The sequence below is a fragment of the Molothrus ater genome, chromosome 14 (genome assembly GCF_012460135.2).
Source record: "Molothrus ater isolate BHLD 08-10-18 breed brown headed cowbird chromosome 14, BPBGC_Mater_1.1, whole genome shotgun sequence".
Lineage (NCBI taxonomy): Eukaryota > Metazoa > Chordata > Aves > Passeriformes > Icteridae > Molothrus > Molothrus ater.
The window spans coordinates 18,249,966-18,275,389 of NC_050491.2; the positions used below are offsets into that span (position 1 = coordinate 18,249,966).

The 25,424-nt window shown below is 41.8% G+C and overlaps 1 protein-coding gene and 1 long non-coding RNA gene across 3 annotated transcripts in view; one reads left to right on the top strand and one right to left on the bottom strand.

Moving 5' to 3' along the window:
* DIAPH2 (diaphanous related formin 2) overlaps positions 1 to 21,364 on the top strand; it is a 172,223-nt gene extending 150,859 nt beyond the window's left edge. For both annotated transcript variants that reach the window (XM_054516303.1, XM_054516304.1), the window contains one exon: positions 16,781 to 21,364. In XM_054516303.1, the coding sequence (XP_054372278.1) occupies positions 16,781 to 16,845 (65 nt within the window). In that variant the 3' untranslated portion in view covers positions 16,846 to 21,364. The remainder of the gene's footprint in view (positions 1 to 16,780) is intronic.
* Positions 798 to 13,867, bottom strand: LOC118698551 (uncharacterized). Its single transcript, XR_004981911.2, has 3 exons — positions 13,773 to 13,867; positions 8,068 to 8,199; positions 798 to 1,271 (listed from the first exon to the last, which is right to left on the bottom strand). It is a non-coding gene; the product is annotated as an uncharacterized LOC118698551 (long non-coding RNA).
* Positions 21,365 to 25,424: the final 4,060 nt, after the last annotated feature.

Genomic DNA, 25,424 nt, shown 5'->3' on the forward strand with positions numbered 1-25,424 from the left:
CCTTGCTATAATAAGGCCACAAAAAGTAACAAAACAACACCAAAAAAGCCTCCACATCACGAAGCAGTCTGATGGGCTTTTTTTTCCCCTTTGGTTTCTTTTAACTTCTGAATTTCCTTCTGTTTTCCATGCTGACTTTTCTCAGTTACACATCGTTTCCTCTCTTACACACATTCACAAATCAGTGACATCTCAAGAATTTGTCAAAACTCGCTGCTTTTCTTGGAATGTCCTTGCTCACAGATCCTGTCAGCCTTGTGGTGGAGCCCATCAGCAATCTAATTAATAAATGAAGCAAGGAGAACGAAGTTTTCCCAGTCTTACTCTTGCTTTCCCCCTTCTTCACCACCTTTGCCCAGCTCCCTCTCTGGGTGAATGCTGAAGCAGATTTTGATGATAATCTTGAGAGCTGAAGATCATCATCTGCTGAAGATGATCTTGAGAGCTGATTTAGGCTTCTGGAAGCCCTGAATCATTCCCTGATTATGGCTGCTGTAGTTGTGAAAATGTTATTAATCATAGTTCCCATCTATTAAATTCCAGACCATTGCTGGTAGTTGGATCTAGTTCTGCTGTGTCTTCTGAGTCCTCAGAAAGGGGTGAAGATCCCCTCTCTAAAACTTTGGTTTATTTTTTCAGTGTATGCTGTAGCCCGTGGGCATATGTTAACTATTTTAAGAATGAAGCCAAATAATAGATGTTAATTTATTTTAATTTTGTACAGTTATTTATGAAGAAGTCTCACTGAAGAGTTCTGGCTTAAGCCTTGAACAGATTAGAAATGATAAATTGGCAAAAAAAAAAAAAAAGCCCTTTCCTTTTTGAAAATAAATATCACTGGAACAGGAGCCTTGGCATTTCGAGCTGCTAGGAGTGTGGATGTAAATACTAATGACAAGCCCAAAATAACTAATGTTAATAGTTATTATTTCTGAGAGCCTCCATGTGCTTGCCAAGCGCTGGTGAGCTGATGGGGTGTGAGGAATGCTTGAAAGGACTTGGGGATTTATCTTCTGCAGAGCTGCCCAGCTCCTGGGCACCCCATTCCTTGGGTAAAATAGGGTTTTTTTAATAGATTAAAGCTGCAGGTTTGGGCTGCTGGCTCTTGTTTTACCTCCTGGCTGTGCCCAAGAATGTTTGAGTCGGGTTCTGTGATTTTTGTGGTTTTTGTTGTTGGTCCTTTCCCAGCCCTGCTCTTCACATGAGCCAGCAGGACCAAGTCCTTGAGCCTCTGTGCAGCCCACAGGAGCAGTCATCGGCCTGCAGCTCACCTGAAAGAAAAAGCAGGACAAAACATCTTCACAGACTGAGTTTTCTTCCTTCTTTCCTTTCTTCCAGAGCCTGTATGACCTGAATTCATTTGGGGGTTTTGGATCAAAAGTAGATTTTGCAAAGGCAAAGGGGATTGGAGACAGAAGAATCAGTGATTTTAGTGAATTCTCTGAATATGGGCAACATTAGTATCACAGATTAAATATCAGTTCTGTAGGATAAGAATTAATGTCTGCTTCCATCAGCTGTCAGTCACAGGCAAGGAGCTTTTTAATTGCATAAAGGCAGGCTGGGTGGTAAAGCCATTTCAGGGAGGAAGAAGGAAAGACAGCCTAATTTGGGGCTAAACTACAAGGATTAGACCCAGCATATCCAGGGCTAAGTGCTCTGCTTAAATGCTGACTCTGTATTTGACCTGGGATTTTTTAAAGACACTTAGTGAGATTTTCAGCACCACTGGGATGAACAGGAAATAATTCTGCCAGACATCTTTCACTGGGAGACAGGGAGGGGTGGAAACCCTCCTGCTCTTACCCATTCTCATGTGCTGCACTGGAAACAGGGGTGGAAATGACATCGCTGCTGCTTGTCAGGGGCTGGCTTTGGGAACTTTGGGGTGATGCAGAGATCATCCTGCTTTGCTGGAATAGTTTAGACAAGATTTGGGCTTTTGGAAGGATTCCTGCCTGTTCAGAACAGCTTCTCTGCCCCTCTCAGCGCTGGCACCTCCCCTCCATCCAGTACCACACTCTGTCTGTCTCTCCATTTATTCCTCCATAAATTCCCCTTTCTTTCCTGCAGTGGCTGGATTGTTGTAAAACAGCTCGGGGAAAATCAGATTGTACCTGTGGATTTAACTGCTCTCTAAGCTAACTAATGTTTTATTTACAAAAATAAGAATGCTCTGCATTTCTTGCAGGCTTCCAAATGTATTATTGGGACTTGGTGGGTGTAAATTATTTTTCTCAGTGCCAAATTGGTGTGAAGACCCTCCCTTTTTTATTTTTTCTTTTTTAGAAAGCTGATGGGTTGTTGGTGACACAATTTAATATGCAAAACAGCTTTCTCTCTGTCATGGATCTCAGCAGATAGCTCTTGGCAAAGTGCAGCTAGGATAAACCTGTAAAATATCCTCACTCACACAAAGATCGTGAACTCCTCATGGTTACCACTGCCTTGCTTTGTTTTTTGCAAGGATTCTGAAACTTAATATCACATTTCCTTATTATTCCCTAAAGAGGGGACACTGAGCAGCAGATTGAACCTTTTGTACTTCATCTTGTGAAGCAGAAATAAATCACTGGAAGTGAAATTATTTGAAAAAAAATCATTTTATTACGAGCAAACTCAGCAGAAACTGGCAAAAAAAGTAACTCAGAGGTGTACAAAGTCAAAATAAGCTGTAAATGTACATAGAGATTTGAGCATAAAATACTGCAGTGTGCTGTTAACGCCTTATTAAAGTTGAGAGGTCTGGTGGTGAGAATGGAATTAATGTTGTCAGCAGCACAAAATCCTCCCCTGATCCCCCTGCCTCGTCTGCAGGGGATGGCCCTGGACGAGGAACATCCAAGGAAAAGGGGAAATTGTGGTACTGCTCAAAAATCTTCCTGAGGAAGAATGAATATCTTGTGTAATCATGTATTTTCAGAAAATGTAGAATGTGCTGGAGCCCTATTGCTCTGTATAATTACCCTAAACCTGAAAAATGCTTTGGGGAAGGTGTTGAAAATGGTTCAATATTACCTTTCATTGCTTCTTAAAGGAAAAGAGTTTTGGTTCTTCATTTAGTCAGTCTATCAGAACTTCAATTAATACTAATTTTATTGAGTTTTGAGAGCATTTTTAGACGTTTATCTTTCTACTCAGATTTCAGATGGCAGGGATTTTTGAAATGCCCTGAAAATGAGTTTAAAATGCTAAAATTTACTAGATTTAGTAGTGTCTTAAGTGGTGTCTTTAAACTGCAAAGTCATAATTGTTTTCAGCTGCTAATCCAAGTCCAAAGACCCATATGTGACCAGAAATTGAGTGAGGACCATTTGGACTGAGTTACTGCAAAGCTTCTGAATTTCCAGGCATCATACAAGCAGCCATTACCTATGTCAAAGGAAAATCAGAAATGCTGGATATCAGCTGGTTGTCATTTTTCCAGTGAAACTTTGCCTGTCAAAGAAGTTGGTGTTCCTCTAAAATATACATTTATGTACATATATATATGAACTTATTTTAAATTACCCAGGGCGTTTTTATGTGACTTGTGGAGGGTCCCTTCTGTGCCCAGGTTTGCTCCTGTGGGTGAGAATGCAGCAGAAAAGGGATGATATTTTCAAGAGGGGAGGCTCCCAGACCTTCCAGCCTGATGCAGAGTTTTTGAAGGCACCCTGCTGGACTCTTCCTCTTCAAACTCTTGAATCATTCCCTATTTTAAGGATCTGCCATGCCCTGAAGGTGTTGTGACATTTTCTAATCCTTCCTGCTGGACTTTGCAGATATTGAGGCTCTCTCATGCTGGGCTGGACTTGAAGTGCACGAGGCTTGGGTTTGAATAAGAACTCAAAACCAAATAAATGAAATTGCAGTTAGCACTTTGACTCTTTTTTACTGGCATTCCAAGAGTATTTAACTGTATTCTTATAAAAAAAAATTAAAAGGCATCTGAAAATACTCTGCATAGTTAAGAGCATTTATCTTCCTTGGATTTTTCCCTTCTGGAGTGAGATATCATTTCCAGCCCTGTGCAAGCATGCTCTTTTATGAAATAGTTATTTGCCTTAAACTGAGTCAGTAGAACTCTTGGAATATAAGTAGCCAGATTTGCATAGTTTATGGAAAAAAAAAATCTCTGTAACAAACTTTGTAGTAAACCTTTTGAAAATATTTCATCTACAGTTTGCTTTGCTGCTGCTGCTGAGTAGGAAATTCCAAAATCACAGCTGTGAATTTCATAGAATTAAAACCACCCCATATTTTAAAAAGTCCCCATCCTCACAGAAAAGTCCCTAGAGATGGCTTTCTGTATCCAAAGCCTGAAAAATTGCAAGTCAAGTTGTTAAGCTGAAATACAAGCTCTCTTTTATTTACTATTTCAGCTTTTTGCTATTTTCTATTGGAATATTAGGCTGGAAAATTGGAGGAGTTTGCTGATCTCTTTTTAGGTTTTTTTTCCAGTCATGATAAACAGCTGATGAAGCACTTGTAAGAGCACCAAAAAATGTCTTTTTTTTTTTTTTTCCTCTGTAAGTTTTTATAATTGTTTCCTTGAGTATCCAGTGCAAAAGAAATACTTGGGCAGCAGCAGGAGTTATCATCAAAGTGCAGCCAAGTCTCAGCCCTGTTTTACAGAAAACCCTGTCTGAAACACCTCTTTAAAGAGGATGCAAACAAAAAAGGTAACAAGTCCTTTGATCAGCCGTTTAATTCAACAAAATGGGCTTTGCTGGTGCACAGGGGCCAAGCTGCTCTTGGTTTGCACTGGTTTGGATTAAAAGCAATCAGAACCGCTGGACTGGGGGCTCTGAGAAAGCTCAGGGAAGGGGTGGGAGGTGGAGAAGAGAAAAGGCCGGGGTGGGCAGTGAGTCCCAATAGGTGTGAACTGTTAACACTCTGCCTTTGTTAGTTCTGAAGATGAAACCAGTCCAAGCGTGAAAAAATATTCCCTGGGATGAAATAGAAGGAGCTTGTAGTGAAAAGTGTTTATGTACAGCAAAACATCCTTCTAAAGGACATTACCAGCTTTGGGCAAAACCAGCTGATGGATTAATGTGATTTTAGTGGCACTGAGGATGTACTTTCCTAATCATTTTATCCAGCAGCAAAATTTGTGTAAGTTCCTACTCTCTCCCACCCCAGAGAGAAAGTCCTGACTCTTTCCTTTCACCCAAATTCAGCCTTTCCTTGTCTGTATGGTAAAACCAGTTTTGGAGTTGTGCCCTAGATGAGATCTCTAAATGGGAGCAGAACTGGAAAGAGAAATGATGTTTATTTTGTGGCACAAATCATCCTTTTCCAGTCTAAGGCATGGAAGAGGGATGGGGGATCCTGAAGTCTCTTCCATGTGAGAGTGGGGAAGCTGAGCCAGCAATGCTCACCCTGGTTAGCCAGGCAGGCTCTGTGCACAGGGCATGCTGGAGGGAGGGCTTGTCCCCAAATTGCTCATTTTTGTGTCCTCTCAGCAGTGACCTGTTCTGAGCCTGTCCTGAGCCTGTCCCGAGCCTGTCCTGAGCCTGTCCTGAGCCTGTTCTGAGCCTGTTCTGAGCCTGTCCTGAGCCTGTTCTGAGCCTGTCCTGAGCCTGTTCTGAGCCTGTCCCGAGCCTGTTCTGAGCCTGTCCCGAGCCTGTTCTGAGCCTGTTCTGAGCCTGTTCTGAGCCTGTCCTGAGCCTGTCCTGAGCCTGTCCCGAGCCTGTTCTGAGCCTGTTCTGAGCCTGTTCTGAGCCTGTTCTGAGCCTGTTCTGAGCCTGTCCCGAGCCTGTCCCGAGCCTGTCCTGAGCCTGTTCTGAGCCTGTCCTGAGCCTGTCCCGAGCCTGTCCTGAGCCTGTCCTGAGCCTGTCCCGAGCCTGTCCTGAGCCTGTTCTGAGCCTGTTCTGAGCCTGTCCTGAGCCTGTCCTGAGCCTGTTCTGAGCCTGTTCTGAGCCTGTTCTGAGCCTGTCCCGAGCCTGTTCTGAGCCTGTCCTGAGCCTGTCCTGAGCCTGTTCTGAGCCTGTCCTGAGCCTGTCCTGAGCCTGTTCTGAGCCTGTTCTGAGCCTGTCCTGAGCCTGTTCTGAGCCTGTTCTGAGCCTGTTCTGAGCCTGTTCTGAGCCTGTCCTGAGCCTGTCCTGAGCCTGTTCTGAGCCTGTCCTGAGCCTGTTCTGAGCCTGTTCTGAGCCTGTCCCGAGCCTGTCCCGAGCCTGTCCTGAGCCTGTCCTGAGCCTGTTCTGCTGCCCAGACACAGCCAAGCTCCCCTTGCCTCATCCTTCAGTCCAGCCTGAAGAACAATTTGAATCCCAAACTCCTCCTGGGTCCCTCTGTTGGAGGTGCTGGTGCTGCCTCCCCTGCAGCCCCAGAAAATGTGAATATATTTATTCACTCTTTACATCCCCACGTGGTGTGGGAGCTGAAGGGGGGGCCTGGTTTAGTCCTTCTGCATCCGGAGAGAAAAAGCCTGAGTGAATTTGGAGCAGCACATAAAATAACCCTCCTCAGGTACAAGTGTTGATCAATAAAAACACTTTTTGAGCTATTTAGGGACACCTTGCTGCCCTGTCCCAGCATTAACTGCTTCTATACTTTTATTCTTTATATGAACAGAAGGGGTCAAATTCTGCTTTATGTGAGCATGGGGTTCTCACACTGAATCATAATGGAGTTGTCCGTGCTCAGCCAAGAAAGAAATTAGACTCCTAAGTTCTTAAAAGTTATTATATTTTACCTCAGAGCCTGCCATGTATAGTCCAAATTACTTTCTTGTATGAATTATTTTAATAAGCAACAGTTTCACATTCACATAACCTGCACATGCAAATAATAGAGATTAAAAGTGACTTTCAGGCTGGAGTTGTTCTCATTGGGGGGTGCAGAGAGGTGTCAGGTGGTGGTGAGATCATCCTGCCAGGCTGGAACAGGAGCTTTTCTTCCATGTCCTGTGCTAAAATGCAGATGGGCACAGAAAGCCATGGCCTGTGCCAGCCAGCCAGACAGGAGGGATGTAGTTTTAAGTTTTCTCATAGCATATTCAATTCCATTTAAATATTGCAAAATGCTGAATTGTAAATGTTAACCCAGCCATGAATAAAAAATGCTGATATTTTATTTAATCAAAAAAAAATAATTATGGATATTCTGCCTTTGTTGTATTATTTAAAATATTTCGTTTTACTTGTAGCCTACAAGTTCTTGCAGAGTGGGTTATATATATATATATTTATATAGTGAGAGAATATTTTTCTGATGCATAAAAAATACAGAAGACTGACTTTTGCAAGCTACAGGGAATATTGCCATTGTCTGGGTATGGAGAGAATCAGAAAAATCAGAACAGAGAATAAAGTAATAGGAGAATAAAGTAATTTTTTTTAATTACTTAATTAATTATTTCTTTTAAAGAAAGTAATTTTAAGTAATTATTTCTTTCAAAGAAATTTCTTTCTTTAGGGACAGGGGCAGTGGGATGAGGGACGGGAACTCTGGGATCCGCTGTGCACTCCACATCCAGGACCTCTCCCTGTCCATATCCTTGTCCTGCACCTCCCTTCCAGAGCAAGTACAAATTGTAGGATGGAGGTGTTCACAGGGGAGCTGGGAATAGGACATTTTGAATTTCATTATTGATGAAGAGTACAGCGGATCAGCACCAGACAGATCTGTTTGAAATGTGAATACATGGTTTTGGCAGTGTCACGGGCTTCTCCTTAGCAGAGAAATGGAAGGGACAATTAAACCAGGGGAACACAGCTTTCACATGAGCAAATCTGTCCTCTCTGACATGAAGGGATTTTTGAGTAAAGGCTTTGCTTTTACTTTTGGACAACGACTAAAAGTGTGTGTGTAGCCATGAAGGAAGAATCACAGTCTCTGTGTTTTGAGATTTGGATTCTTTCAGCACTTGAAGCAGACAGTTAATTTACTCTCTGGAACTTGTTTTACCCTTCTGATTCATCAGCTAAATGCTTCCACTATGCAGGAGAGGTTACAAATGAGGAGTTCAAGGGAAAAAATATCTGAATAAATGTATTTTTATTGCCAAGGATCTCTCTCTCTTTCTCTTTGTTACTGTTACTTAGTTCTGACCTTGCTGGATGTGACACCTTCGATTCTCACCTGTTTTATTCTTTTCTTGGAGTTGTTTTCTGAAGTACTTTCATTTGTCTCATTTGGTTTCAAAGAAATCCCACGTCCGTGTCCTAAATGTTTCACTAGTCAGAGTAATTAAGTTGATCAGGTCTGGGAGCACTGGAAGGAAAATAATAGGGTCACTGAAGCATTCAGGCTCTAATGGGAACCTGAGTTCATTCAGATATCAAATAATTGCTTTACACCTGCACACGCACTCCCAGTGAGCGAGGTCACATCAGTGGTTTAGTGCTCTCAGGACTGTTTCCAGGGAATATCAGTTCTGTTTTTCAAACACTAAGTTGTTTTGACTTTTTTCAACTTTGTTCTTGTTTTTATGTATCAGTTGTAGCTTAGCTGATTACTCATCTTTATGCACAGGGAAATATTTTCACGTGACAATCTCTTATTAAAAGTAGAATGTGATTAATGTATTGCAAAGCAGATTTAATAGCAATCAGAAAAGTCAGAAGACTATCATCTGAGTTTCACTGCTATCAAACAATTTATTAGCCAATTTAAATGCACTGTATACAATTTACCAGTATTCAAAGGCTGAAACTGAGTCTGCAGGTGATTATGTGTACAGAACAGCAGAAGGATTCTAGGGATATTCACAGCCATGATTGCTCCTTGAAAAGGGCAATTTCAGAAGAATAAGGTAAAAATCAGTATTACTTTGTGAGATTTCATGGGAGATGAAGCAATAATTATAACTCCTCAGTCTGACTAAATTCTGTGATAAATCTCCATGAATGCCAGCAGTACAGGCTGTCACAAAAATTCGAGAAAATTTTATCATAATCAAGAATAAAAAAATACTTGCCTAGGAAAATGACAGCTATTCATAGCAGGTTTCAGTAAATTCCAGCCTCAAATGCTGGTCACAGTGCTGCTTGTTATTGGAGGGGATTTGAACTGATGCAATCGTGCCTCTTCATCTTCTTTTTATTTTCCCACCTTTATAAGTTTACCTCTCAGCTGAGAATTCCAGCTGCAAAAGAAATGGAAAATGGCTGTATATGTGCCTGCATTGTGCTGACAGGAAGGCCTATTTTTCTCTGTAATTTTAAAGGCCAATTACCCTTGGAGGAAAGGAGAAAAATAGATTGATTTGTCTTGTAACCCCTGAGGCAGGCATGTGTTGTCTCCTGCTAAGGCCTTTCCAGTGCAACTCTTGTGGAAGAGCTTTCACTGCACGTCCCAAGTGGTGCTATTAACAAAGAAAGCAAAGGCAAATTAAAATATTAAACAGATCATTTAAAGGTTTAAGGAATCTTATCTTACTGGGCCAGTTCTTTCCTTGTTTTTTCGGGTGGTTTGGAAATCTTAAGGCCGGGAGTAAGCAATAGTGAAATTTCCTTTAAACTGATTACTTGAAAATAGGGTTTACAAATCCATTTGTCATCCTACAAACACTGAGCTTCAGCTCTAAATAGGGTAAGTATTTATTTCTTCATTGGAATTATGATACAGATGGCCAATATCCTCACTCTGGGCTGCAGCAGTGTGACTTTCATTGTTTGCCACGCTGGATTGGCCGTGGTCACAGCTGGATTGAGCTGAGCTGGTAAATGTCATCACACATGCCATTTAGCATTAAAACTTCCCACATTATTCCCTTTTAAAGCATTTTTGTGTCTAACACACTGGACACAAGTAAATGGGTTTTCTAGTGATGTTCTGCATTTTCCTTGGACTCAAAGGCTACAATTAACAGTGCCCAGCAAGCTGGGTCTGAGTGGCAGCGCAGAGATTAGACGTGGCTTTGTTCCCTTTTAATCTGAGTAAAACTCTTTTGTGGCAGGGCTTAAATTCTTTAACTCTCTGTATTTTAGACCTGCTCCTGTGCTACAGCGCTGCTGGGCATTAACAAATTTATTTAGCAAGTTAAAGAGGATCCAAACAGGCACGTATCTTCTCCGTGAGAAATGGCTCACACGGAATCATCTGGAAACCTTCAAATGAAGGTGCTGTGTGTTACCTCAGTGACTTCACAGCTTTGAAGGCAGCGTTCTGAACAGAACACGACACTCCTGACTCCTGCAGATAACTCAGGAGATGTGTTTCTGCTTTTTTCCTGAGGAGGAACCATTCAGCCTTCAGAGACATCCTTTTAAGTGCTGCAGCTCTCCTTAGTGCTTTTTCTTCCTCCTTAGTTCTTCTTAAACCTTTTCTTCCCCCTCAATGCCTCACAGATCAATGGATTTGTAAATATCCCAGTAACCAGGAACACATTTTTAACAAATGATGTCTTTATAATTAATGTGTTCAGCTGTGCTATCTTGATTTGGAGGCTTTAAAAAAAAAAAAAACCCAACAAAAAAGCAAACACCAGAAACATTTTGCTTTCTTTTTGGCCGAAGGGTAAGTTTCTGTTTCTCGATCATAACATTTATAAACCCAGGTTATCACTCAGCTTTCACATGAAAGTCTTGACCTACACCAAAATAAACCAGGATTTATAGAATTTGACCTTACAGCTCCAGGGTTTGTTTGAAATCTCGATGTTTTCTTTGAAACTGATGCTAAAATAACCTTTTTAGCTGGCATTTAACTTTGATTGTCAAGAATTCGAGATTCTGTTTAGCAAAAAAAAAAAAACCCAAAAAGCTGGGAACAGAGATGTTGGATCACTCGGTCTGTTCTCATTTTTGGTTACAGAAATATCAAATCCAAGTGAATGTCAGATGCCCTGCTGTGATGGTTTAATGGGCCAAGGTCAGATTTTGCCAGGCATGTTTAGGTTGAAATAAGAGTGGTTTAAATACTTAATGATTAACAGAAAACACATTAACTGTACAGTGTCCCTTAACCCAGCTAGAAAAGTGTTTTATTTGCTTGTTTCATCTGCTGGCAATAAGGATCTTTTGAAAAGAGCTATTTCAGCCCCTTTTCTGCAGTGTTATTTGGGCTGTATTTCTCCCATAACTGATTTTTACCTTATTGCTATTTTTTTTTCCTCTATAGGCCATACATTCTGAGAGATCAATTTGAAATCAAATCTCACAGAGATGGACTGAATCTTAACAGAATTGAGGTTAGGAGAGCCATTTTCTCTCAAAAAGGGTTTTGCTCCAGACAGCAACAGCAGTTTTGATGCTCTTAATTTCCTTTCCTGGCCTTTTTCTCAGCTGGGATCTGCAGTAATGTCAGAGGGACAGGCCAGGCAATGTTCAGCTGCTAAAGAGCTGCTGGGTGGGGATGGATCTCCCTGCTGGTTTACTCTGGGTCAATTCTGCTCCTGCCTGGGGTTCTACCAATTCCATTTTCCAAAAAAATGTGCCTCTCATTGTGGGATGCTAAAGGCGACGGAGGTGCCCGCAGTCCATAAAGGAAAATAATAATAAATAATAATAGAATAAAGACAACAGTAATAAAATTAAAACTAAAACGAAAATATTATTAATTACATTAATATTAATTATTTTTTTCTTGGGCTGTTCCTTCAAGCAGTTGGTAATGTGCTGTTACAGCAAATGATGGCTTGGCTTCAGTTTTCCCTGTGCTTGGGTAGCTCCAGGAGAAAACTGGAGGCTGCCCAGGCTCAAGTGAATTGAATTTAACCAAAAACTTGTCACAGTTTTAATCAGTTACACTGGAAAATATTTGGTTATCCTGATCAGAAAAAAAAGTGATACTTGTAAAACAAAATTCAGGTTTTCACCTTTTTCTGTAGAATAAATGCCAATGGCATCCTTATTACAGATGAGGTGTTTGATCCTTGGAATCCATCTGTTGTGATACTTTATCCATTTAAAACCTACTAAAATGAGTCCTTTCCTCATTTTTTCATCATTCCCCACCTGTAGGAAATTGTCTTGCTGTTTTCCCTGTTTCACTGCTGCAGTGCTTGGGACTGCAGGAGTATTTTCCCTTTGGTTGCTCATGAAAACAAGATGTGTTTCAGTAGGATTTCCTAGTGAACAAGATTTTACATGAATGAAGAAATAAATGTTTGATGTAAAGGCTTTCATTAATTCCCAAAGGCACAGGCCATACAAATTCCCTTACAGCACGCAGTTCTGTCTCTTTTGCATAGTCAAAACTATTTCAAAAAGATGAAATTTTAAATATTTTATTAACTGCTGAGAGTTCTACCTTCTTGCTGTGATCATTTTCAAGGCAAGTCAAGCCAGGACCTCCTTCCTCTGAGCATGGAACAGTTTTTATTATTATTATTATTATTATTATTATTATTATTATTATTATTATTATTATTGTCAGCTGTGGAAAGGTCAATTCTCCCACCTTGGGGAGGTGATTTAGGAGGGGAAATAGGAGTCAAACAAGGTACCAAGCCCAAGGTAGCAGTTTGTAACACATTTATAATTTTAATATCAGGGCTGAGAGATAATGATAGAAGAGAACTTTTTTTCCTTGTTGCAGAATGATGCAAATTCCAATCAGGTACCTTTGAGGTATGGTTTTATAGACTCTGTCTTTCCATTATCAGATATCTCAGTGTCATGACCAGTCCATTGGACTGCACAACATCTCTATTAATACTAGCATTGATTGCTCATAAAAAATAGGGTTTGTAATTAGGAGTGCATAAAGTTACTACCTGGAAGAGTGGATAAGGAGAAAATGAAATGAAAAAGTCACTTAATCTTAGCACTGCAGTTGTGCAAAGTACCATTTATTTTTCTCCTCATATAACTGAGTTCTGTGTTGATAACAAGCTGCTGAGTTAATAAATCTGTGGCAGCTATTGAGACTTCTCTTTTAATAACAGAGCTAATGAAGGAGCATTAAGGAAAGGAAAAATAGATTTTGCAGGGTTTATTCCCATCTTGGTGCTCTGCTGAGTGCAAGAAGACTTGAGCAAGGAATTGTTTTTATAACAAAGTCCATTTGTTTTTTGCAGGGTCACCGTTGCATTCCAGGGCTATGGGTACTAAACAGGAACTGCTGATTTGATTCCTCAGCATTTAATTTTATATTGACTTCATTTTCATTTGATCCAGCTAGCTAAAAGATGGGAATTATTTTGTGATATAAAAATCTGCTTTGTTTCCCATTTTAATCCTTCACTGTTCTACCTTTCACTGCTCTAAGATCCTTTCAGCAGGTTGAGAGGCCACTTTGAAGGTTGTGTGTTCACTTCTGAGACAGATTATAATGTCTGTAATGGGAGCAGAGTGGGTACACCCTGCTTTTAAAAGAAATGGGCTTCTAAGATTAAAGTGAGAAATCCAATTCTCTCCCTGTGGGGTTACCCAGAAGGCCTGGCTGGTACCCACAGAACCCCTGATCATGGTTTCTAGTCATGTTTGCATGTTTTCAAAGTACACCTGAGCCTTTGGGCAATGAGTTCCTATTTCATTTCAACTACTTTTAACTTACTCTTATTTTCCCTCTCCACCCCCCCTTACAAAAGGAAAAAGTTTTACCATTTATTGATGTTATAGTTGATTTTATGCCAGAATAGTCAGTCATGTTTATGGGCCAGACTTGCTTTGTGTTGTATTCAATGCAGTCTGTTACATTAAAAAGGTAAATACAGATGTTGGAGATAACTGAATGTGCATGTTGAAAGTGATAGAAATTTAATGATTTTTCAAAATTCTTGCTCAAGTAACTGAAATGCCAGCTCAACCCAGTTTCACAAGGCATCAGGGTATGAAACCATATGAAACCCTTTGTTTTAACTTAACACATAAAGTATTAAGAAAATACTTTCTTATTACCTGAAGAAGGAAATTATATTTCTTTACAATTTTCTTTTGTGGTGGTTTTGAGTTTGCCTGAAGTCCCAGCCCAGCTTTGCAACTGCATGATGGAGGGAGAAAATCTAAAAAAAAAAAAAAAAAAAAAATCAAAATCCACAGTTGTAATACTCTCTTAATCTGTTTTTAACCTGTGGAGTTGAAGCTGGTGTGCTGTGGCCACGGAGAGCAGTATCAGTGCAGCCTTTGCTCTTGGAGGAGCAGCAGCACATGGGAGTTGATGACTTCCCTTCCTCTGTGCTTTAATTGCCAGCTCTTAGTGACACTGCAACCAGCACAGAGATTTATTCCCATGCAAAACAGATTGACTTAGGGTAATTTGAATACTTTATGCATGGCTAGGTTCATTAGGAAAAGGAGGCAAGGCAGAACTATAAAAAGAACCAATAATCTTGCTAAAGGAGCCGTTAATTCCCCATAGCGCTGCAGACACTTGCACTGAGCAGGGAAGGGGAGGCTGATTTTGCAGCCTCTGTTCTCTGTCCGGGAACAGATCACAGAGATGACTTCTTTGTCTCCTCTAATTGCCTGCCCGTGTCTGGCTCTGCTGGGTTAGAGCAGGGCCGGGCCTTGGAGAGGGCTCTGGAGGTCACCTTGGCCACCCTGTGCCCAGCCTGGAGTTTGTGCAGGGGAATGGATGGAAGATGTCTGAGGATGGAGCCCCAGCCTGTCCTGGGGCAGGGACCAGTGCCCTTCAGAGCCAGGAGGAGCTTCCTGCTGGTCACCTGTGCCCTGTCAGGAGGAATTCCCTGCTGGTCACCTGTGCCCTGTCAGGAGGAGCTTCCTGCTGGCCATTTGTGCCCTGTCAGGAGGAGTGTCCTGCTGGTCACCTGTGCCCTGTCAGGAGGAGGTTCCTGCTGGTCAGTGCCCTGTCAGGAGGGGGTTCCTGCTGGTCACCTGTGCCCTGTCAGGAGGAGTGTCCTGCTGGTCACCTGTGCCCTGTCAGGAGGAGCTTCCTGCTGGTCACCTGTGCTCTGTCAGGAGGAGTGTCCTGTTGGTCACCTGTGCCCTGTCAGGAGGAGTTCCCTGCTGGTCAGTGCCCTGTCAGGAGGAGCTTCCTGCTGGTCACCTGTGCCCTGTCAGGAGGAGTGTCCTGCTGGTCACCTGTGCCCTGTCAGGAGGGGGTTCCTGCTGGTCACCTGTGCCCTGTCAGGAGGAGCTTCCTGCTGGTCACCTGTGCCCTGTCAGGAGGAGTTCCCTGCTGGCCATTTGTGCTCTGTCAGGAGGAGTGTCCTGCTGGTCACCTGTGCCCTGTCAGGAGGAGTGTCCTGCTGGTCACCTGTGCCCTGTCAGGAGGGGGTTCCTGCTGGTCACCTGTGCCCTGTGTTGTGCCTGTGGCCAGCTGGACACCCCTGGGCCGAGCCTGGCTGCAGCCCCCTGGCACCGTCCCCGCAGGTGCTCACAGCCCCTGCTGGATCCCAGAGTGCTCTCCCTGCTCCCGCCTGTCCCCTGGCCCTCAGTTTCACCCAACCCCAGCTCACAGACCGTGTGTGTGCCCCAGGGGTGTTGGGGACCCAGCTCTGTGCCCAGCCCTAGCGTGGCACTGCCAGGGGCACAGGCCGGGCAGGCAGAGGGAGCTGAGCCTGTGGGAAGGGCCGAGTGCCTGCAGTGTGCCTGCCGGGAGTTTTGCTTCTGAAGGGACTTTGATGTCTTAGGATTTGAGTTTTTTGTATTTTTCATGTATTTGTGACCCTGCAGCTCTTTAGTGTGTAACTCTAAACCCCATGTACAGTGGGAGCTGCTGCTCTCCCATGTTGGGCAGACACAACAATTCCTCTCCAGGCTGGGAACCAAGGACACCTCAGTGCCTCAGGGCCCAGAGATGGAAACAAAAGTGGGTCTGGGGGAGCAAACTTGGGGTCAATGACTTCATTAGCTGAAGCTGTAATTGGAGCATTAACCCCCAATATGCAAATGGACCAAACTTATCCAAGTGTGCAAACCTGTGACCCATCGTCCATTTTTGGGGGTAGCCCCTGGAGGGCTTCATCTGCCCCAAATGTACCTGAAGGCCCTTCAATAAATGTAACTGCTTTTTATTCCCTTGATTCTGTTTTTAGGTAGCCCCAAAAGGCATCAACCTCTTTATGATATTCCAGCCCTGTGTAAAAGTCTCAGCCCATCTTTTGGGACAGAAATGGTGCAGAGCAGCACCTGAGTGAGACAGGGAGAAAAGGTCGAAAGGAAGCAGCCACCAAAAAAAAAAAAAAAAAAAAAAAAAAAGGAAGAAAAAAAGAAAAAACGTTTATGGCAGGAACTCATTGTCAAAAAGAAAGATGCAAACCTGCAGAACACTGAGTGGGGGTTAATCTCCTGCCCCTTTGTGTGTGTGTGTATTCATGGCTTCAAAATTTTATTGTAAAGGCATTTAGGAATGTGGCTGGTACTTGGTGATTGTTTTCCTGTGATAGAGACATATTTATTATTCATTGCAATAATTGCTGGGTAATATTTTACACTGAAAGTTGTTCACGTTGCACAATCAGGAAATGCTTAGGAAGTGGCTGATTTAACTGGTCTATTTTTAACTCTGTGCCAAATTACAGTGAGAGGTGTTTGGGCTTTTGGGCTTGGAGCATCTAGCAGGTTTTCACTGGTCAGTGTGTTCTCATCAAACTTGAAATGTCTTTTTCCAGAGATTCTCTGCATAAATTATTTCTAAAATTTGAAAGATTTTTACCCAGAATTGTATTTATTATGCGCTGTTTCCAAGGGGACCGTGTTTCAGGATTCCACCAATGCTTTTATCACCCAGCTTCTCTGATCAAGAAAGTAATTTATTGCTGATTGCAGAACTCTTGAACTCAGTCTGGCAGCTGCAGTGTGAAACTTCTCTGATCCAGTCTCCTACTTACTTATTTACATATCATTCAGAATGATTTTCAGGGCTGTTTGAAAACCTCTTGACATTGCATTATCCGTGTTTCAAATCTTGTGGTGATTTGTTTTTTTCTCTCTTTTTGTTGCAGATAACAAACGAGTGACTTTGGAAAGGTCTCGTTCTCGACACAACGGAGCAATTGCAGCTGTATGATTCTTCTGATGCCAAAGAATTAATGAATTGTTTTATTTACAATGAAATGGATGTGCTTTGGGAAGAGTTTATCATCCAAATTGGCAATGATCATAAAGGAATACTGGTATTGATTAAATGAGATGGTGTAAGAATATGTAATTTTAAAGCAGTTGCTAAAAAATCCACATACTGTATCTTATTGCCCCAACTACCAAGATCTGTAAACAGTGTTAAACAGTAGGGTATATATCTTATTTTCTTATGTTCTTTCTTTTTTTTTTTCACCCCTTTTTGTTTAAGCTGGCAACTCACATGAAAGGAGTTGGGGATTTCTAGGTTATGTTTTATATGGGTAAGAAAATACACTTCTGTTGAAAAAGTACAGCTGTGGATTCCATTTGCAGTTCTGATTTGAACATGAAAGGAAAAATAATAAAATTGTATGTTAATAAATTCAGAGATGAGCTGGTCTACATTATCAGAATCTTTTTTGTAACCATAAAAAAGCAACACATAGCCCCAGTCAGGTTGCTGAAAACCTTATCTCAGTGTAAAGCCTGGTGGATTCAGCTGCCAGTGGGATACACCACATATCTACACCTCTGGTGATATGATGAGGTGTAGTTACTTATCACTGCTAAAAAGGAAAAAAAAAATTAAATCAAACAGAGCATAGGATTTTTCCAAAATTATATCAAGGGCAGAATATGTTTTTAACTGTATCTAAGGAGGGATTTTTCTAATTGTGCACTTATATATTCTTTATAAAGCTATTTGGGGGAAAGTGTGATTGTCCTATTTTGATGATGCTAAAATGCCTGTGTGTAGGTTTTTAGAAACGAGCTACACAATGAAGTTTTTCAGAACTGCCTCTGAGTTTTTCCTCTGTTTCTCAGGTAAAATACCTAGGGGGGTCTCCACTGGTGGATTTTAGTGCTGAGAGTTCAGCAGCTACCAACACATTTCCTGCCTGGAGCACTGCCTAGCAGTGGCCAAGTCTGATTTTTGGGAAGCTCCTCCCGTTCCCCTTTGTGTCCAGGCCCTTGCACTGCAGTTCCTCAGGTGAGCAGCTGCCACTGTTTGTCCTGGCACTCCTGGGGAAATCCAGTCCTCCCTCCCCTGGCCCCTTTGTCCCCAGGGCAGCTGCCCCCTCCCGAGGGTGCGCTGCTCACCTGGAGGGGATGGAGGATTTGAAGTGGAATTCCAGTGGAACTACTGCATAAGTTGCTGAGCTATGATATTTGTAAAGAATCAGGATGCTCTGCAGCAGCTGGCACTTGTTCTCAGATTATTAATGCTTATCACTGATTGATGAAATTTTATTGTGGATGCTTTTATTGCCTGGGGTTGTGGGGAACTTGGGGTTTTTTAGTGTCTGTAAAGGCTGTTTGGAAGGTGAGGTGTCAGTGGTTGCTGTGCACAAACTCCTTGCTCTGGAGGGCCTTTGCTCCTGGGGCAGTGGATCTTTGCACTACTGCTTGAGCCAAGCATCTTTGTACAGTAGATTCTTTTTGCTTCTCTGCTGAGATCCTCTTGAAACTATTGGACTAGTTTGGGATGAATTCCCACAATGATGAACTGCATTGTTGTAAGAAAAGATACAGCTCCTTTTCAATCTAGTATTGAATTGTAATTTTTTTTTTTTTTCAAAGACTACAGGGGGTTTGCCCATAGGTCTAGACATAGGAATACCACTGAAGCCTAGTGAAATGCTTGCTGTCAACTAAATACTCTCCCTAAACTGTTTGGGGGCTTTAGGAACAAACTGAAGAGCTGATTGGTTCTTCAGGAAAAGCAAAAAAAAAAAAAAAGGAAAAAAAAAAAGTATGCAACAGGATTTTGTCTCCTTGTTTATCAGTAAGAGCTAAAAAGAATTAAAGATTTCTATCCTGTTTTGTGCAAGGTCAACATCAGCCTTGTACTGAAGCCCTGCTTCTTGAAATGGAACTATTAAATTTACTCTTATAAAAATGTGCTTAATGTACAAAGCCAGTTTAAAGGATTAGGTTCATAATGTCTATAAAAATCAATAGTGTCTTAGAATTCAGATTTTGAAATTAGCATTTTGCTGGGATTTACAAGTATTGGTATAATCTTTCTATGTAAAAACTCAAAAGCTCTCCCCAGAATCTTTATACGATAGCAGTACTTATTAGTGCACAAGTTTTTCATTTCCATGGGTTATATTTTTTTTTGGAAAGCTCTGTGAAAGCTGGCTACAGATTTTCAAGAACCAAATCTTAGGAAAAAAAGGCAAATCCAAAATAACAACATCATCTGATGCTTCTATTTTACTACTATTTTTTTCATATTTGAAACATTTATATAATTTAATGGACATATCTGTTAGAACGAAAGTGTCTTTCAAAGGAAAACTAGTTTAGAAGATAATTTATGTAAATATAGGGTGCTCGTATTTATGAAGTCTAAAATATTTTCTGAAATTGATGCTGGTCACTTTGTCTTTTGATAGTTTTTCAGTCTATATTAAATTGCAGATATTTTTAATGTTTTTATTATTGATCTAATTTTCAGAGGTGTCACATGTTTATCTAGAAGTGTAGAAGAGTAGCACCTTTTTCAGAAATGCACTTGCCTTATTTTCTAATTTAAAAAAAAAAATGAAATATATCAGTTAAATTATATTTGTATTCAAAGTAATCCCAGAATGAAAATCACTGGAGGGTTCATACATAAATTTCTTGCTAATTATGTTTCGCTCTCTGTCCTCTGAGACATGACGTTAACAATATACCAGCACATCTGTTTGCATTCACATTTTACCAGTTACAAGTTCTGAGAGAGTTTTTTGGTTTTTTGGTTTTTTTTTTAATGATGTTACACTGTTTACATTTCTTAGTTTATTTAAGAGGAAGATAATTTTACCTTTGCGATGAATCGAACCCAACCTCCGAATGTCATGGGAATGCAAAGTTTCGGTCGTGTACAAATGTTCCACGTCTGTGCTGAGCTCCTGGCTGTGCAGCTCAGCGGTGGGAGGCCCTGGGCTCCTCCTGCTCCAGTTTCATGCAGTTTGCTGAGAGAACAAGTGCAACCTGCTCTGTCCTGTGCGTTTGTGTGGCACCCGGGGGATCCACCCCGGCACACCCGCGATGTTCCTGTAAATCTGATTGTTTGGCTAAAACCAAAACGGGAGCAGTGCCTCAGAGGGCACTGGCAAACAGGAGCGTTGTCCCTTGTTCTGGTTTCAGCTGAATATGAGCAGTGTGATCTGAAATGATCTGTTCTTCTTGAGAATCGAGATACAAGAGCGTTCCCATAGTTCCCTTCTGTAATATGCAAATAATCATGAATATCTGTATATTTTTGCATTTTTGTGTGTGGTATATGTACTACCTCAGACAAATGCTGTAAAAAAACCGTAATATTTTCATGGTTTCTATCCAAGTCGCAATTCATTAGTAACCTACTTTAAATTCATCCCACAACACACCAAACTCTGAGAATCTGGCTGAGTTTTAGGTTTGGCTCTGGAAATCCTCCTATAGCTTTTGTTAAGGAAACTTTGCAGCCTTCAGCTTTCACATCCCTCAGGCAAACCCTGCTTTGATGGGTGACTTCAGCCCTTCCTGCCCTGAGAATGATCTAGCTGGTGAATATTTCAAACAGGTAATAGTTCTGTGGGAGCAAACTTCCCTGTGTGTGTAAATTGCTTTTTTTTTTTCCATTCAGCAAAGGCTTGGCTGAGTTCTACTTTGCTGTTTGCCTTCCAAGTGCTGCAAGGTCGGGCAGGACAAGTGCTGAGCAGTGTCCAGCCCACCTCTGATGTGCCATACTGTATTTGCAAGTTTAAACTCATTTTGAAATAAGTCTTGTGAGAAACCTCTCCCCCTGCGGTGTCTCCGCACACGCCCGCGCATGCACACGAAATGTAAATAAAAAATAATTCTTAAAAAAAAGAGATTAATCCAAGCAGATGCAGCCAAATGCCTCAGCTTCAGGTGTCTCCAGGTCTCCCAGTGCTGCTTTTTGTGCTCCAGGGAGGGAGTTGTGTGAGCCTGTGCATCCTGCAGTCCTGCAAGCACCCTCTGGTGCCACGGGGAGCGTGGGCAAGGAGAGGGATTTGTCCTTGGAGTGCTTTTAGCACTGTTTGAGGTGATACATATGCCACAGAATGTGAACAATAACCTATCACACTTCAGTCAATCTGCTACCATGCACCATTTGATTTCCCTTTTGGAAGTCATAGGACTCCTGATGCCAAAAAAAAAAAAAAAAAAAAAGATCAAAAAAAAAAAGAAATAAAAAGGTGACAAAACTCATGCATTTCTATTTTTTAAACAGCTCTGTGTTTGTATGTAATGTTTAAAATAGGAATTTGATGAAATCACAGCCTGGCCATTGTTAATCCATGTATTCTGAAAACTGTAATAAAGATATACATACCATGATTCTGGTAGATGCACCAATGTTTTACTTGATTATCATGATTATTTCCTGTTGAGTACCATCACCTCAAAGCCTGGGTTTGCTGTATAAAATTGTCATGCTGAAATTACATTCCATTTTAGCCTACTGTCGTTTTGTGGATTTCTGTCTTTTTTTTTCTCTGAGGTGTCAATTCTATTTGACTTGAATTTGGGGAACCAGGTGCCTTTTCCAGTGAAGGAGGTCTTTAGAAACCAAATAACCCAAAAAAGTATATAATTTAAAAAAAACCCAAATTAAATCATGGTGATACCATTTAATTTTTACAAAAATAACAATAAAAGGGAATCAATTAACAAATCCCATATTTATTTGAAGAGGCTGGATTTCAGTATCGAATTTCTAAGCAGACAAATAGTCAGACAGCTATTGCTGGTGTTTTCCAAATTATTTAATTCATTCTCAGAATGGTCTTATCAGAACAGAAACCTGACAGACTCTTCCCTTCAAAACTGTTAATGATGTCACCAGAACAGACTGAACTGCACTACAGTATAGAGAGATTTGAATTTTACTCAAAATTCTAATTGGATATAACCCTAATGAATATGAGCAGCCATGTTGATACAACTCTCCTTAAGTAACTTTTTATATGTGGAAAAGATGTGCCCAGGGATGGTCAAAGGCACCATAAATATATATGTGTGTGTATATATATATATAAAACATTCCCCCAAGCCTTCTGCAAATGCCCACATAAATATTAAATTTTATATAAGCTTTGATTCTTGAAGCATTATTAATTGTGGGTTTTTTTTGAAAATGCTAACATCAATGTATGTGTTTAGTAAAATTGTCATTGCTTTCCTTAGCAGCCTGTGCATGCTGATAGAGTATTTGTTGCTTTATGACATTGATGTTTTCTCATAATTACCTGCAAGCAGCTGATTCCCTGCCTTTAAATACCCATAATGTGAAACTTAAAAGTTCAATTCATTGTGGTATCAGGCAGTTAAAAATTATTTCATAAATTCTTTTTCACAAAACCGGGCACGGGTTCTGCTTGGGAGAAAACATTTCCAGGTATCTCCAAGTCCCTGTGAATTTCCCCAGGCCCAATGGAAGTGTCTTTTGAACCACCCCCATTACATTTGCACGACAGGCAGTGAGTAATCTGCAGTCATTCACAACAGCAAAACTTGATTATTACTTTATTATGGCAGTCCTGCTCAATGGGGTATTTAAAGCCCACGCTGGTAGAAAAGAGCTCTCTCCAGTTGGGCAGAGTGGGAGACAAGCATCTGACTTCTGAATGGTGAGGGATCCACAAGGGCAGGAAGAGGGGTGGTGATAATCCCCTGTCAGTCTGGGCTCTCAGTCATGCTGGCAAAAATATCCCGAGGAACTTCCTGATTTACACATTGGGAAATGTTGGAAAGCAGCGCTTGGAATAACACATAATGCCAGAAAGGACAGGAAGAAATAACGAGGGAGAACAAAACACACCCAAAACCATGTTAGAAAGTGATTTGTGAAAGGTGCTGTTTGAGCAAGAAACGAAAACACAGGAAGGCCTCCAAGAGAAAAGCAGAGGTGGCACCGAGAGGCCAAGTGCTGCCCCAGGGAGGGGAGGGAGCAGGCCCAGGGCATTTCCCTGCTGGCTTTGAGCGCCCAGCACCAGGTGCTGCTCCGGTCCCAGCTGCAGTGCCACCATCCCGGGCCATGAGGGTGATGCTGCTGCACAGCCCCGAGGTGCTGGGAGGGCAAAGGGCTTCACTCCCCCCTCAGCCCCTTCCAGACATCCAACCTGCACTTTGGAAACACTGACCATTCTCCTCCTGCCTGCTGAGATGTGGTGGCCACCCTCAGCACGGCACTGACAAAATCCAGGGCAAACTTTCCCTGCAAAATTCAGACCAAAGTCCCCATCCCTGAAGTGGAATGTTCTCTTCAGAGATCACTGAGGAACTGCCATAAGCTCAGAAAACAAGCTTCTCCAATGCAATACTTTACAATATAGGATGTTTCTTAACTATAAGGGGAATTAGATGCCTAATTTTTAAATATCCGGAATCAGAAGAAGCTGCTTTGCCCCTGCAATAGTTCTGCATTTATTGCAAGGCTTGCATACCTGCTGAAGTGAGGGGCTCAGTGCTTTTTCCACTTGGAGTTTTTCCAGAATGTGATAGCCATAAACTGGAGTAGACACAATTCACAAGAGGGGACAAGAGCATAACTCTAAATAATTCAGCAGAAACTATTCCAGGTGCTTCTGGGGGCTTTTTGCATTTATCATTGTATTTTCTTCCTAAATAATTTCATTTTGGTAATCTGACTTGTACAGCAGAGGCCATTTAGAGAAGCATTAAATCACAGGTGGAATAATCCCTTTTACACAAAAGAACAATTTAAAAAGGACAAACTTCATTTCTCTGGGTTTCAGTGGACTCTACCAGGGAAGTGCTGTCTTTTGCCATTCAGTTGTGTTTGCCTTGAGCTCACCATGTGTTTTGCCCTGTAAAATCTGAATATTCCAGATTCCTGGGTTTGGCAAAGGACTGACACAGTAGATAAAACATCTCTTGACCTGTTTCCCTGTGTGGCTCAGCAAGTGATTCAGGCTTCCAGCCATTTATCTGTGAGCCACACAGGCTCCAGTCTGGGGGTCAGGCTTAGCCCTGGGAGGCAAAATTTAAAACACAAAATTTAAACCACCAAATGCAAAGTAGAGAGAACCTGGAGGGCAACAGAAATGCATCTGTCTGACACCAGCTCTGATGCCTTGGTCTGGTTGGACTGCTGGAAAATTTTGGCCTTTCAAGAAAGCCTATTTATGCATATTATTCAGATATCAGATAGAAAAGTGATGCCAGGTTTAATTGTAGGTACTGCAAACTGCTGGGATTATTCAGTACTCAGGTTTTTGCTGTTGCTCACTAATTTCCCCATTATTGGCTTTCAGCTGGAACCAGAGTGATGAACACTTGCAGTGAGGAGATGTGCATTGATCAGGGAGGTGGGAACTGAAGGAGATGAGCAGGGGAAGCCTTTAATGTAAATTCTTCTGTAAAGCAAAACTATATTTCTGCATGGAGTTCCTTGTATAATCAAGGAAGCAAATTATATAAAACAGATCTTTGATCATGAAGATGTTTTCCATGCAAAGTATGCTGCTTTTCCCACATTAATATCCTGTTTGCTCCTAATGAAGGCAGAGCCTGCAATTTTTGTTACAATCCAGTACCAACACAGTCATCATTTTCTTTCATTTTGATTTTCATCACATTTCTTTCATGGGGGATCAGTTGCAGGTGCCTGAGTGTGGAAAGGAGCAGGTGTGAAAGATCAGGCACAATCTGATGGCTGATTTAAACCAAGAGGTTTCTGTTAAACCCCAGGTTTTTTCCACCTGTGAAGCCAATTCTCCTTTCACTGTGTGCTTTGTCTCAGTTGGTTTGTGTCTCTCCACACCATTCCAGGGGCTGAAAATTGGAGTTCCCAGTGAACACCTGCATTTTCCAACTGGAGAAGCAAGGAATGTCCAACAGAGCAGGTGGGAGCATTTTCTAAAGACACAACGTGCAAGAAACTTCATGGGGAAGCCCTTTCTGTGCACCTAGGTGGGGAAAAACTCTGTGTTAGATTCTTCCAAGGCAAAGCCCTGAGGATTTCCCTGAGGGGGAAGGATTCACATGATTCCACAACACAAAATTCAGCAAACTGAAGCAGGGAGAGCAGATCCTCCCAGTTCTCCTGGCAGTCACTTCACTCCCACAGGCAGGATTCACCCGAGCAGGCCCTGTGGGCCAGGATGTGCTGTTAGAACATCCTGCACTTGTTTCTGCTGCTTGGAAAAATGGGTTTTACTGAGCTACCCAGCTGAGCAAGGCTCCCACTGCTGGATTCTCACCCTGCACCTCCCTGTGCTGCTCCTCTGCAATGTGTTCTTCTCTTCCCCGCTCTCCAGAATCCTTTGGTGAGTGTGAGCTGGTTACAGTGGGGACAAACAGCTCCGTGGCCGTCTCTCGAGGAGGCAGCATTGACCAGGGGATGGGCTGCCAGAAGTGCCATTGGTTTATTGGTGCAGCGTGCTGGGAAATGGAATATTGAGCCCTGAAGGAGGATTTTTCCTTAGTGCAGGGTAAATGTGTGTGGGGAAAGAGGGCACCTGTGCTGCTGTGTCAGGGAGCAGTGACCAGCGCTGCATC